Source organism: Geotrypetes seraphini, chromosome 8, assembly GCF_902459505.1.
Source record: "Geotrypetes seraphini chromosome 8, aGeoSer1.1, whole genome shotgun sequence".
NCBI lineage: Eukaryota > Metazoa > Chordata > Amphibia > Gymnophiona > Dermophiidae > Geotrypetes > Geotrypetes seraphini.
Window position 1 is genome coordinate 52,957,819 of NC_047091.1, and position 14,106 is coordinate 52,971,924.

Sequence of the window (14,106 nt, forward strand, 5' to 3'; positions counted from 1 at the left end):
AGGTCTAACCATGAAAGACCATATAGACTCCCTAATCAAAAAAGGGTTTTTCACCCTCTGGAAACTTAGGTCTATTAAGGCTTACTTCCACACTTCAGCCTTCAGAATTCTAGTACAATCCCTTATACTAAGCCACCTGGATTATTGCAACATCACCCATCTGACAATCCCCCAGAAGCAAATGCAAAGACTACAACTCATACAAAACGCAGCAGTCAGGATGATTTTTGGGTTGAAGAAGTACGACCACATAACCCCTTCCTACAGACTCCTACACTGGCTGCCGATGAAGGCACGCACGAAGTTCAAGCTAGGATGTCTCTGTTTCAAGGTATTAAACGGTCTAGCCCCTAAATACATCACAGACCTCTTCTCATTCCCAACCAACAGACATGAAAGAAAAACACACCTGAAATTTGTCTCCCCACCGGCTAGAGGGTGTAAATATAAGAGATATCATCAACAACTGTTATCGTACCAAGCAGCCACATGGGGCAAAGACTTAGAAAAACTAATTGCATATACAACCAATTATGGTGAATTTAGGAAACACCTAAAAACATACCTGTTCTTGAAATACTTAGATAACGAACCAGAACATCAGCCCCCTTTATAATACCACAACATACCCAAATCATTAAATTATAAACCCCAACCCAATCACCAACCATGAACACTATATTCAATTTAAGGAACATTTCTAATCATGTGTAAGCAGCACGGCACACAAACTGCTGTTAATATTTATTAATGTTGGAACTACCAGATGTACAATGTTATACCCTTTAATCCGCTGTATGTACAGTCTCTCTTTATTGTAACTACAGTTTATCTATATTGTAACTACAGTTTCTCTATATTGTAAACCACTCCTCTTTATTGTAAACCGCCTAGAAGTCGCAAGATAGTTGGCGGTATATAAAAATAAAGTTATTATTATTATTATTATTAATGGGCAAAATATTCAAATAGATTTATATGTTTAGGGGCAATTCTATAATTTGGTGACTCCATATAGAAGTCCAGAAGGCACATGGTGGGGCATCTTCTATAATGGAACGTAGATCTCACTTTTCTTTGTAGAATACTTCCACCCCAACAGCCCCCTTCTTACTCCCCACATGAGCGACATGTATAGATTCCCCCACTCACACATACTTTTTTTGTCTTGTGTGTCTGTCATAATATGAGCAACGACCATCTCTTGTTTGTTTAATGTACAGCGCTCGTGCTCTTAGTAGCGCTATAGAAATAATAATAATAAGCCGTAGTAGGGGAAAGCTATGGGTCTGACAGTAAATGGGGAGGGGGCAAGGCTACAGGTTTACAGAAGTTATTAAGGGAAAGAACTCTTATAGGGAAGGATAACTCAAATCACAGTTACCAGATGCTAGGGTCCACTTTGGGGGTTAGCAACCAAGAAACAAATCTGGGTGTTATTGTAAACAATACGATTAAAACTTCTACCCAATGTGTGGTGATGGCAGAGCAAAAAAGATGCTAGGAATTATTAAAAAAGGGATGCTTAACTAAACTAAGAATGTTATAATGCCTCTGTATTGCTCTATGGTGCAACTTGACGTGGAGTATTGAGTTCAATTCTGGTCTCTTTATCTGAAGAAAGATATAGTGACGCTAGAAAATGTTTTAATGCTGAATATGATAAAGTTACAAGTGTTGTATTCAATTTTAACTGTTATTTATTGTTACACTTGTTATATGATGCAAAATGAATAAAGATTTGAAAAAAAAAAAGGAAAGAAAAGGTTCAAAGAAGAGCAACCAAGATGGTAAAGGAGATGGAACTCCTCGTGTATGAGGAAAGGCTAAAAAGGTTGGGGTTCTTCAAGGTTTATTAACATTTGATTTATCGCTAAATCTGTTTACAAAACGATGTACAAAATAAAACATAAAATATAGAGATACAAAATTAAAACGCAGTAACATAAATTTAAGACAAGACAAACTTGAGATAGAGGGAAAAAAAGGGAAAAGTTTACATCTGTCTTAGTTAGGAAAACAAATATGGGAAAAAACATAAGGGAAAGGGTTTGGTTAAAAAATTAAAATGCTAAGAAAAGATTAAATAATATTAAGAATTAAAAGCGTCTTTAAAAAGGTGTGTTTTCAAAGATTTTTTAAAAGAATGCAAATCTCTTTCGATTGTAATATAATGTGGAAGAGAATTCCACCATTGTGGGCCCATGACAGAAAACATGTCTGCTCTTCTTATTCCTATTGTTTTAAGGGAGGGTATGACTAATAGATTTTGGGAGGATGATCTTAGTGAGCGAATGGGATTGTAAGGAATTAACATTCTTGATATAAACTGAGGCTCATTATAAAGTAAAGTTTTAAATATAAGCAGCAATACCTTGGAAAAGAGACAGCTGAGGGGGAGATATGATTGAAGTCTACAAAATCCTGAGTGGAGTAGAACGGGTACAAGTAGATCGCTTTTTCACTCCATCAAAAATTACAAAGACTAGGAGACACTCAATGAAGCTATAGGGAAATACTTTTAAAACTAATAGGAGGAAATTTTTTTTCAAGCAGAAAATAGTTAAGCTTTGGAATGCATAGCCAGAGGTTGTGGTAAAAGCAGATAGCGTAGCTGGTTTTAAGAAAGGTTTGGACAATTTCCTGGCCGAAAAGTCCTTTCTGTTATTGAGACAGACATGGGGGAAGCCACTGCTTGCCCTGTATTGGTAGCATGGAATGTTGCTACTCGTTGGGTTTTTGCCTGGTACTAGTGACCTGGATTGGCCACCATGAGGCCAGGTTGCTGGGCTTGATGGACCATTGGTCTGACCCAGTAAGGTTATTCTTATGTTCTTAGGGAGTGATAAACAGACGATGATTTTATAAGGACTCTCTGTAGGAAACTAGGGTAAAATAATAAAACATAGACAGTTTACAAGTTTCAGCATTCTAATGCATACCTTTTTCTTCTCTGTGTTACTGCCCCAGTCAAAAGCTATAAAACAGTTGCTGGTGCCGAGTCTGTAAAAGGCCATGGCTGGTAGTGAGCTGGGGTAATGGGAGATGCTGTATATCATCTCAGGTTTATCATTCAGGCATACGGTGAATGGCACATAGTTCTTCTCATCCTCTGACTTTAGATCCTGCAAGAGAAAATGAGGTTTGCCCCATCAAGAATTCAGTGATAGAAAAAAAGTTGAGAACCAGTAGTTAGTGAACAGAATGCAATGCAATATGTGTTACAAATTTCAAGAAGACTAGTACAACACTAGGAATAATAAAAACATTCAGTGAAATAGTGTGTTGGCTGTTTTAGTCCACTCTTCAAGGTAATATGTAGAAATAAAGGAAAAACAATAATCCTTTTTTATTGGATTACCTTAATGTAGTTTATGATTAGCTTTCGAAGGTAACTCCTTCTTCCTCGGATCAGAAATAAGCAAATGTTAGCAAAATCAGTATATATAAAGGAAACATGAAACATTTCCATGGTAGTTGGAAATTGGTACAATGAGCGAGGTGATTAAATTTGCGGACGATACAAAATTATTAACATAAGAACATAAGCAATGCCTCCGCTGAGTCAGACCTGAGGTCTACCGTGCCCAGCAGTCCGCTGACGCGGCGGCCCAACAGGTCCAGAACCTGTGCAGTAATCCTCTATCTATACCCCTCTATCCCCTTTTCCAGCAGGAAATTGTCAATCCTTTCTTGAACCCCAGTACCGTACTCTGCCCTATTACGCCCTCTGGAAGCGCATTCCAGGTATCTACCACACGATGGATAAAGAAGAACTTCCTAGCATTCATTTTGAATCTGTCCCCTTTCAACTTTTCCGAATGCCCTCTTGTTCTTTTATTTTTCGAAAATTTGAAGAATCTTTCCCTCTCTACTCTCTCTATGCCATTCATTATCTTGTAAGTCTCTACCATATCCCCTCTAAGTCTCCTCTTCTCCAGGGAAAAGAGTCCCAGTTTATCCAATCTCTCAGTGTATGAAAGGTTTTCCATACCTTTTATCAGACATGTCGCTCTCCTCTGAACCCTCTTGAGTAACGCCATACATATCCTTCTTAAGGTACGGCGACCAATATTGGATGCAGTACTCCAGATGCGGACGCACCATCGCCCGATACAAAGGCAGGATAACTTCTTTCGTTCTGGTAGTAATACCCTTCTTGATGATACCTAGCATTCTATTCGCTCTCTTAGCAGCCGCTGCGCACTGTGCCGTCGGCTTCATTGTCATGTTCACCATTACCCCCAAGTCCCTTTCTTGGGTACTCTCATTCAATAACATCCATCCCATCGTATAGTTGTACCTCGGGTTTCTGCTTCCCACATGTAATACTTTACATTTCTCAACGTTGAACTTCATCTGCCATCTCATCACCCATTCCCCTAGTTTGTTCAAGTCCCTTTGCAATTTTTCGCAGTCCTCTTTAGTCCGAGCTCCACTAAATAGTTTGGTGTCGTCTGCAAATTTTATTATCTCACACTTTGTCCCTGTTTCTAGATCATTTATGAATATATTAAATAGCAGTGGCCCGAGCACCGAGCCCTGCGGGACACCACTCGTGACCCTCCTCCAGTCCAAGTAGTAGCCCTTTACTCCTACCCTCTGTTTTCTGTCCGCCAACCAGTTTCTGATCCATCTATGTACGTCTCCTTCCACCCCATGGTTCTTCGGTTTCCGAAGTAGGCGTTCATGGGGTACCTTGTCACAGGCTTTTTGGAAATATTTCCAAAAAGCCTGTGACAAGGTACCCCATGAACGCCTACTTCGGAAACCGAAGAACCATGGGGTGGAAGGAGACGTACATAGATATATCTAGATATATGATGTCTATGGGGTCTCCTCTGTCCATCTGTTTGTTAATTCCTTCGAAAAAGTGCAATAAGTTCATTAGGCACGATCTCCTCTTGCAGAAACCATGTTGGCTGGTTATCAGAAGTTCGTTTCTTTCAAGATGTTCATCATTGTTTTCTTTTATCAGTGCTTCCGCCATTTTTAGAGTAATGAAGACACAGAAGGATTGCAAAGACCTGCAATGTGACATAAACATGCTCGAGGAATGGGCTCCGACATGGCAAATGAGGTTTAACGTGGATAAGTACAAGGTGATGCATGTCAGTAACAAAAATCTTATACATGAATACAGGATGTCCGGTGCAGTACTCAGAGTGACCCCCCAGGAAAGAGACTTAGAAGTACTGGTAGACAAGTCAATGAAGCCGTCCGCACAATGTACGGCGAAAAGGGCGAACAGAATGCTAGGAATGATTAAGAAGGGGATCACAAGCAGATCGGAGAAGGTTATCATGTCATTGTACCTGGCCATGGTACACCCCCACCTGGAATATTGCGTCCAGCACTGGTCACCGTACATGAAGAAGGACATTGTACTACTCGAAAGGGTCCAGAGAAGAGCAACTACAATGGTTAAGGGGCTGGAGGAGTTGCCTTACAGTGAGAGATTAGAGAAACTGGGCCACTTCTCCCTTGAAAAGAGGAGACTGAAAGGGGACATGATCGAAACATTCAAGATAATGAAGGGAATAGACTTAGTAGATAAAGACAAGTTGTTCACTCTCTCCAAGGTAGAGAGAACGAGAGGGCACTCTAAAGTTAAAAGGGGATAGATTCCATACAAACGTAAGGAAGATTTCTTTACCCAGAGAATGTTAAAAATCTGGAACGCTCTTCCAGAGGCTGTTATAGGGGAAAGCACCCATCAGGGATTCAAGACAAGGTATAGACAAGTTCCTGCTGAACCGGAACGTATGCAGGTAAGGCTAGATTCAGTCAGGGCACTGGTCTTTGACCTAAGGGCCGCCACGTGAGCGGACTGCTGGGCATGATGGACCACTGCTCTGACCTAGCAGCAGCAATTCTTATGTTCTTATGTAATTTCTTTGTAGTGGAAACGAAAGCCAAGATCCTTGTTGAGTCCTTTTGGTGGGTATCAAACTACGTTATAATTTGATTTCTTGGATTGCCTTAAAATTTCCTTTTAGTATTCTCACCATAAAATTATTGGGGCAGTGGTCAGTTTTTCCAAAGTGCTGTCCAACAGAGGTGACATCCTGGTTGGCATTGTAATTTTTAATATGATATCTGTGTAAGTTGATCCTAATCTTTAGCATCTGGTCTGTTTCATCAATGTAGCACCCTTCTTTGCAATTTTTGCATTGAATGATATATGCCACATTGGAAGATGAGCATGTTGAATATTTTTCCCATATGAGTGACCATGGGATCCTTTGAGATGTGCTCGTACAGTCTGCAACTTGCCACACTGCAAGAATGTGTGCCATTGTGGGATTGTGCAGGGAGTTTGTGGGATTGTGCAGGGAGTTTGCTTCTTACAAGTTTCTGTTTCAGATTAGGTGGCTGACAGAAGGTCAGCACAGGTGGAGCTGGGATTATTTGTTTTAGTAATTCATCTTCTTTTTTTTAATTCTTTATATTTATTGAAATTTTTACATAATCCACAAGAATAGTCCTCTTGTACAAGTAAAACAGAAAAAGAAACAAATTAAACAAACTTGCATTTACTGCTGCTAGGAAAATAGTCCATCTTTCTTAGACCACTAACTCAAAAGGGGGGAGAGGAGTTGAATAAATGAAGAGATATACAACATAAGAAAATTACAATAATTGAAAGGCTTAACAGCTATTTAACCCCTTCTTTTCTTCCTGCTCATTAAACATTCCCAGTAGCCAGGCCTTTTAAATCTAAGAAAGCATGTAACTGATCTGGTGTATAGTAGACATATTTAATACCTTGATATTTAATCAAACATTTGCATGGATATACTAATAAGAATGTCGCTCCAAGGGTTAAAGTCTCATAGCTAGGAATAGTTTTCTTCGCTCCTGCGTTGTTCTCGTGACGTCGGGAAACATCCGTACTTTCTTTCCTAGAAACACTAGTTGAGGATTGCGAAAATACAGTCGCATAATTGCATTCATGTCTTGTTCGAAGACAAAAGAAATGAACAATGTGGCCCTCTCCGTAGATTCAGAAATAGTAGTTTCTAGTAATTCAGTAACATTTAGAGAATCTGTTGGTAAAAGTTCCTCTGTACCTGGGGTAGTTCCTATAATTTTCTTTTTAGGCAAATAGTAAATTCTGTTAAGTGGAGGTATATGCTCTGGGGAAAACTTTAGTATTTCAGTCAAATATCTTTTCCACATATCAAGAGGTGTAACTCCCAAGGCCTTCGGAAAGTTCAACAGACGCACATTTAGTCTTCGGTTATAATTTTCCATTTGTTCAATTTTTTTTACTCAAAACTGTTCGTTCCTTTATCAAATTATTAGTTACAGCTTGAATATTTACCACATTGTCCTTAACTTCTTTTATCTCCATTGAAAAATCTCCTTTAGTTTTAGGATTTACCCAGAGTGTCTACGGTACTTACTAATGTTGTTAGTTCTTGTGAAGATCTGGCCACTTGGGAGTTTAACCGCTCGAGAGAATTCTAAATCTTCTCGAGGGTAATCGCCTCCGACTTTGTTAATTCAGAGCCAGCTGTAATGATGGCTCACACTGCTCCCTGCTCTCCTTCGGTTCTCGCGGGTCCAAGCCCCTGATACAGGGTCTCCCCAGTGCTCACTTCTGCAAAGGGAACCTCCGATCAGACCGCGAGTTGGGCAGGGTGCGGAGGCGGAACAGGCTCCGGAGGGGAGAGAGAAACCTCCTGCCCAAAGTCCCCAGTTGCTCTACCGGCTGGAGAAAGCCCGAGCCTACCTCCTGGAGCATCGGGGTCAAAGGAAGCTGCAGCAAAGTCCAGGATAGATCGCTGGATAAGGGTAGTAGTCCGTGCTGCAGCAAGCTCAGAACGGATGCTACCCTTCTGTTTAGAGTGAGGCATTGCTGGATTCGATAGAGGAAAATGCTCCTGGACCGCTGGTAAAACCACAATCTTCATGTTACCGCCATCTTGACTCCTCCCTCGGGGCAGACTTCTCAGCAATTCATCTTCTTGGAGCAGTGGTTATAGATCTCTTAAAATTTTTCTTAGTTTTTCCTGCTCCGAATTTTATGTCACTACCAAGGGGTTCCTTTCTGTCATTTTCTTGTCCTTGTAGTGCAATAGGTTTTCTCTGGGTGTTTTAAGGGATGAAGCGATATTCTTGGAGATTATTTTAGGAGATTATTGTATCCTTTTTGTTTGAAAGATTCAGTCAGGGTTTCTAGGTGTATATCTCTGTCTCTTGGGTCAGAGCAGATACTGCAGTATCGTGTGGCTTGGCTGTGCATAATGGGTCTTTTTATACATGAGGGGTGGAAACTGGAGCTGTGGAGGTAGCTGTATCTGTCTGTAGGTTTCTTGTATTTAGAAGTTTGAATGTAACCATTGTTGATAGAGACTGTGGTGTCTAGAATATTGACTTTTCTCTGGGGAACTCAATTTTGAATTTAATTGAAGGGTGATATGTATTGAAAGAGTTGTAAAATTGTTTGAGAGTTTCTTCTCCCTTTGTCCAAATCATACAAATGTCATCAGTATACTGTTGGTATTTCAGGGGGTTTGTATTTAGAAATGTTTCCTCTAGTTCTGCCATGAAGAAGTTTGCATATTATGGTGCTATCTGGTGCCCATAGCAGTGCCTATGATTTGCAGATAGATGCCATTGTTAAAGCAGAAATAGTTGTGAATGAGAATGAATTTGATCAATGCTGTAATAGCTTCCAGAGAGTGTTGGTGGTCCAGGGTAGATGTTTTTAGGAATTGTTCAAATGCAGCAATGCCAACTGTATGGGGACTGTTGCTGTATAGCGATTCTACATCCATTGTGACTAGAAGTGTGCCAGGTGGTAGCTGCTCTGTATTATTTAGTTTGTTCAAGAAACCTGTGGTGTCCTGTATGAAGCTCTTTGTCCTTTGCACAAAGGGTTTAAGAATCCCCTCTATAAATCCAGATATTTCTTCTGCGAGTGTGCCAGTACCAGATATGATTGGTCTGCCAGGGTTGCTGGGTTTATGGATTTTCGGTAGCATGTAGAATGTACCCACAGAAGGATGATTAGGTATGAGTTTCTTTAATTGGGGCTGTACTTGCTTTGGAAGTGTTTTGATGAGGTTTTTTTTAGCTGTTTAGTATAATCTTTTGTGGGGTCTCCAGTCAGTTTCTTATAATACAGTATGTGTTATCAGAGTTATCTGTATCCTTCTCAAATGTAATTTTATGTGTCCAAAATTACTATAGCACCTCCTTTGTATGCAGGTTTGATGACAATATTTTGATTATTTTGTCGCAGGGGGGTGCTTTTTAATTTTTTTTTTTAATCCAGCAGTTATTTTGCATGTGTAATACACGCAAAATATCTGCCTGATTAAAAAAAAAAATTTTAAAGCTGGCAGAAGCCCTGACAGCAGTGACAGGAGGCTGCTTCTCCTGTCACTACTGTCAGGGCTCTGTTCCGACTCATTCGAGTTGGAGTTTGCATGCAAATCATTTGCATGCAAACAAGATAGTGGATCGCCCGCCCAGCTATGGATCGGATTGGATCAGATCTGTTGGCTTAGTGAAGTCTTATTTTGCTGAATGCTGATTGGCTCAGGTACTGACAAGAAAGTAAGGCTATGACAGCCAACCCTGCCGGTAAAGGCCCCCATGATAACAATGATTTCAAATGTCATATTTTTTTGCTTCTCCCCTATCAGAGACTGTTGCACTCATCTCTCATCTGATGGCAAAATGAAGAAATACATGTCACACACTCAAAATATATATATCAGATTTCCAGTATTGGCGCATTTTCGAGCGAAAATAAATAGTTACCATGACATGAATCAACCCTCGTATAAACATAAATAGAATAAATGAGGTAAAGTCAAAATCAGTAAATTAAAACTTAATAATAGGACTATCACGAAAGTTTCAAAAATATAACAGCACTGATATTCAAATAAGAGATATTTAATACATATTAAAAGGTAGACATAATACTTATGAAGCCTCTAATAAACACAAATCAGAACATTCAAATAATATAGATATGACGCTAATGCTTTCCTATAATACAGCTTTTCCTATAGCCAAGGGGTCAAATGCAAATATTAGATGGGGGACAAGATGGATAGTACAGAGTGAGATGGGGTTGACTGGTTGAGCAGGCTGCATCAGGCAAAAAGTAAACAAATGAAAAAGCAGGGCTGTAGAGCTGGAGATTCACTGAATCCCCTGTAAGCCCTCACCGCACACCACTGGCAGGGATATGACTAGGAAGTATCAGAGGGTTGGAAAGTTACTCCTAGAGATCAGACATTCTGGGGCAAATTCGATAAATGGCATCCCGATTTTAGGCGATGGAAGGCATCCTACCACTGTTTAACCAGCCAATCAGGACTCATGTAAAAAAAAAAAAACAACACCCCGAGGTAAGCATTGTAGTGGGCGTTTTCACGAGCCTAGGGAGACGATTAGGGCCACCTAAGCTTGCCCAAAGCTAGGCATCGGCGTGGTTTCGTCCGGAAGTAGTCTTAGGCGGCCCTAGGCATCTCCCTAGGGCCGCGATAAGTGCCTGAAATGTAGGCCAGCATATGGTCTACATTTCAAAAAGACATAACCACTAAGCCGATCGCGACAAGGGAATATCCCTGCCGCGATCAGTTTAGCAGTCACGGCAGGGAACCCATCACTCCCACAAAGTTGGCCGGAAGGAGGGATGCCCACTCCCTTCTGCTGGAACCCCCAAATGTCCTTCCAAATGGGCATTCCTCCTGCTGTGGACATTTGGGGGGACGGGGCTTCAGGGGTTTCGGCAAGAGGGACTGGGCATCCTCCTGCCGGACACTTCTCCTGCCGCATCTGTGTCGAGAGGGTTCATCGTTGCGGCAGGAGGAATTGGGCACTCCCCCTGCCGTGGACATTCGGGGGGGCTTCAGGAGTTCCGGTAGGAGGGGGATGGCGCATGCCTCCTGCCGTCTGACTTCACGGCTGGGAGGTTTCCTGCTGCAATTGCTGAGATGATCACGGCAGGGAGATTCCCTTGCCGCGATCAGCTCAGCAGCAACATGTGACATGGACGCCGGTTAGAGATTCAGGGTTAGGCATCGGTCTGTCAGGACAGACGCGATTCTATATAGAATGTCCATGTGCGAATCTCAAAAGCAGCTTAGGTGGCTGCTGAGACTGGGCATCCTATACAGAATCCAGACCTCTGGGCCTGATATTCATTGCTAACACCACAAGACTAGTCCTAATTCTCTGAAGCAACCCGCTCTACTCTTCAATTCCTCTGGAAATGGCCAGATAACTCCTTTTGTAATCCGCCTTGAACCGCAAGGTAATGGTGGAATAGAAACCACTAATATAATGAAATGTAATGTATTTATCCATCCAGGAACAACTTCCAGCTGGCTAAACAGCACATAGCCTGTTATCCACCAAAATTCAGTGGGCGATCGCTGGCTATCTCCCAATGAATATCCCGTTTGGCAGATAGCCCAGTGACTGGCTATGATGTGTGACATAGCTGGTCACTGCCACTATTCATTGACTAGCTAGCTAAGTTCAGTGGCTAGACAGGCCCACCTATAAAGAAGATCTATCTTTGGCCGCTATGATTTAGCTGGCCAGCCGATGAATATTGGCTTACGGGCTATGTCTCTGCTGCCCCCCCCCCTAGAAATTCAATATTGGTCGCAAGATATGTCAGCAGCATTGAATTTCCAAGTTCACCACTGACCATGAGAGACAGCCAGCTATCTCTAGTGATCTGAATATTAAGCATTCTGTTCACAGCACTGGAAGCAGACATTGGGGAGCATAATCAGAACTTTAAAATGTCAGAATCACCATTTTGAGCCATTTAGGGTCTTCGGCCCCCCTCCCACTGCATCCCAAGATGCATTGGGAGAGGGAAGACCCGTCATTCACAGCATGCGGCCCTGTAGGCAGGAGGGAAAGGGCTTCCCTCCCGCCAATTTTGCAGCAGAAGATATGAGGGTGTCGGGTGATGGGGGGGGACAGTGTTGCCTGATGTCAGGTGGTGTCATGTGATGGGGGTGTTGCCTCATGTTGGGGGTGTCAGGTGATGGGAGGGCAGGAATGTTGGGGGTCGAGGGAGGGGTGTAAGGCTCCAACTGATCATGGCAGGGGAAATCCCTGAGCCGGCAGAAATCCCCGAAATTTGTTCAGGTGATGGATATTTCTCTGTCGCGATTAGACAAGGTAGTTGGGTACATCTACAAAACTTGTTTTGTGCATTTTTCACGTGGACGTTTTTATTTTTTAAAATGGCCAAAAAAGGTAGAACTTATACCTAGGTCATTTTCAAAAATAAAAGATAGATGTCTGGCAGCTTTGGAAAATGGACATTTTGTCTCTTGAGTTTGTGGATGTACTATCAAAAATAATAATAATAATAATAATAACTTTATTTTTGTATACCGCCATACTCATAAGAGTTCTAGGCGGTTCACATAAATTAAACAGAGTTACAAGTAGTTTACATCAATTGAGCGGGGTTACAAGCGGTTCAATATCAAATTGATCAAAGTTGCCGGGGGGGGGGGGGTGAGGGAGAGGAAGTAGAGGGGAGAGGGGTTATTTAGTTAGGAAGGGGCATTAGGATCCTGGTCTTGGAAGAGGCGGGTTTTGAGTAGTTTTCTAAAGCCGAGGTAGTTGGGGGCCTTGAGGGCCATTTGGGATAACCATGGGTTTAGCTTGGTGGCTTGGAAAGCGAAGGTTTTGTCGAGGAATTTTTTAGAGTGGCAAAGTTTTAGGGAGGGGTAGGCGAAGAGTTGGATTCTGCGGGAGTCCTTGATGCTGTGATTCAGGGCAAAGTGAGGGATGATGTAGCTTGGGGATAAACCAAATACTGTTTTATAGCAGAAGCAGGCGAATTTGAATAGGACTCTGGATTCTAATGGTAGCCAATGGAGTTTGTGGTAGAAAGGGGTGATGTGTTCCCATTTTTTTAGGCCGAATATGAGGCAAACAGCGGTGTTCTGGATCATTTTGAGTCTCCTGATGGTTTTTTTTTGTGGAGCTCAAGTAAATGATATTGCAGTAGTCCAGTATGCTAAGGATGGAGGATTGTACTAGCAGGCGGAATGAAGTGTCATCAAAGTATTTTTTTATAGTGCGGAGTTTCCAGAGCACCGAGATACTTTTTCTGACAGTATTATCAGTGTGTTTATCAAGGGATAGGTGTTTGTCCAGTGTGACTCCTAGTATTTTTAAGGTTTATTCAAGGGGGAAAACGGATCCTTTTACTTGAATTGTAGTGTCTTAGCGACTTAAATAATTGCCCCACCTACCTGTTATCAAACGCCTCCATCACATTCAAAACCAACTTCATGCTATGGATTCAAACCACATTGACAGAAGGCCAATTCCCACAAGACCTAGGAGAGATCTTAATCACCCCAATCATGAAAGATCACAAAGGCCCAATAGACAGCCCTGCCAACTACAGACCTATTGCCTCAATACCAATATACGTTAAAATAATAGAAGGTCTAGTAGCTCAATACCTCACTAACTACCTGGAAAAACACAACTTACTCCACCCCACACAATCAGGATTTCGAACTAACCATAGTACAGAAACACTACTTGTCTCACTTCTAGATACAGCCCGGCAACACATCAGTAAGGGAAAAAAGATGATGTTAATACAACTTGACCTCTCCGCAGCATTTGACCTAGTTGACCACACCTTATTACTACAAATACTCGACACCATAGGGATCTCAGGCAAGGTCTACAATTGGTTTCAAGGGTTACTCAAATCAAGAACCTACAGGGTAAAGTACAATGATATCAAATCAGAGCCATGGGCAAACCCCTGTGGAGTTCCACAAGGATCACCACTCTCACCTACACTCTTCAACCTCTTTCTCTCCTCCCTAGGAGCCACTCTAGATAACCTAAATGTCACATCCTTCAGCTACGCAGACGACATCACCATACTCCTCCCCTTCGACCCATCAGATACCACCACCACAACAAAGCTGGAAACAACCTTAGATACAGTAGAAAAATGGATGATGGATCACAAACTAAAACTAAACTCAGAAAAAACAAAATTCCTCTTGCTCGAACAGGCAAAAACGCCTACCATCACAGAACTGAAAATCAAAAACACCAAATACCCAATAC

At 41.7% G+C, this 14,106-nt stretch overlaps 1 protein-coding gene across 3 annotated transcripts in view; it reads right to left on the bottom strand.

Moving 5' to 3' along the window:
* The window catches only part of WDR87 (WD repeat domain 87), a 103,580-nt gene that overhangs the window by 54,996 nt on the left and 34,478 nt on the right, over positions 1–14,106 (bottom strand). For all 3 annotated transcript variants that reach the window (XM_033957271.1, XM_033957272.1, XM_033957270.1), the window contains one exon: positions 2,943–3,125. In XM_033957271.1, the coding sequence (XP_033813162.1) occupies positions 2,943–3,125 (183 nt within the window). The remainder of the gene's footprint in view (positions 1–2,942; positions 3,126–14,106) is intronic.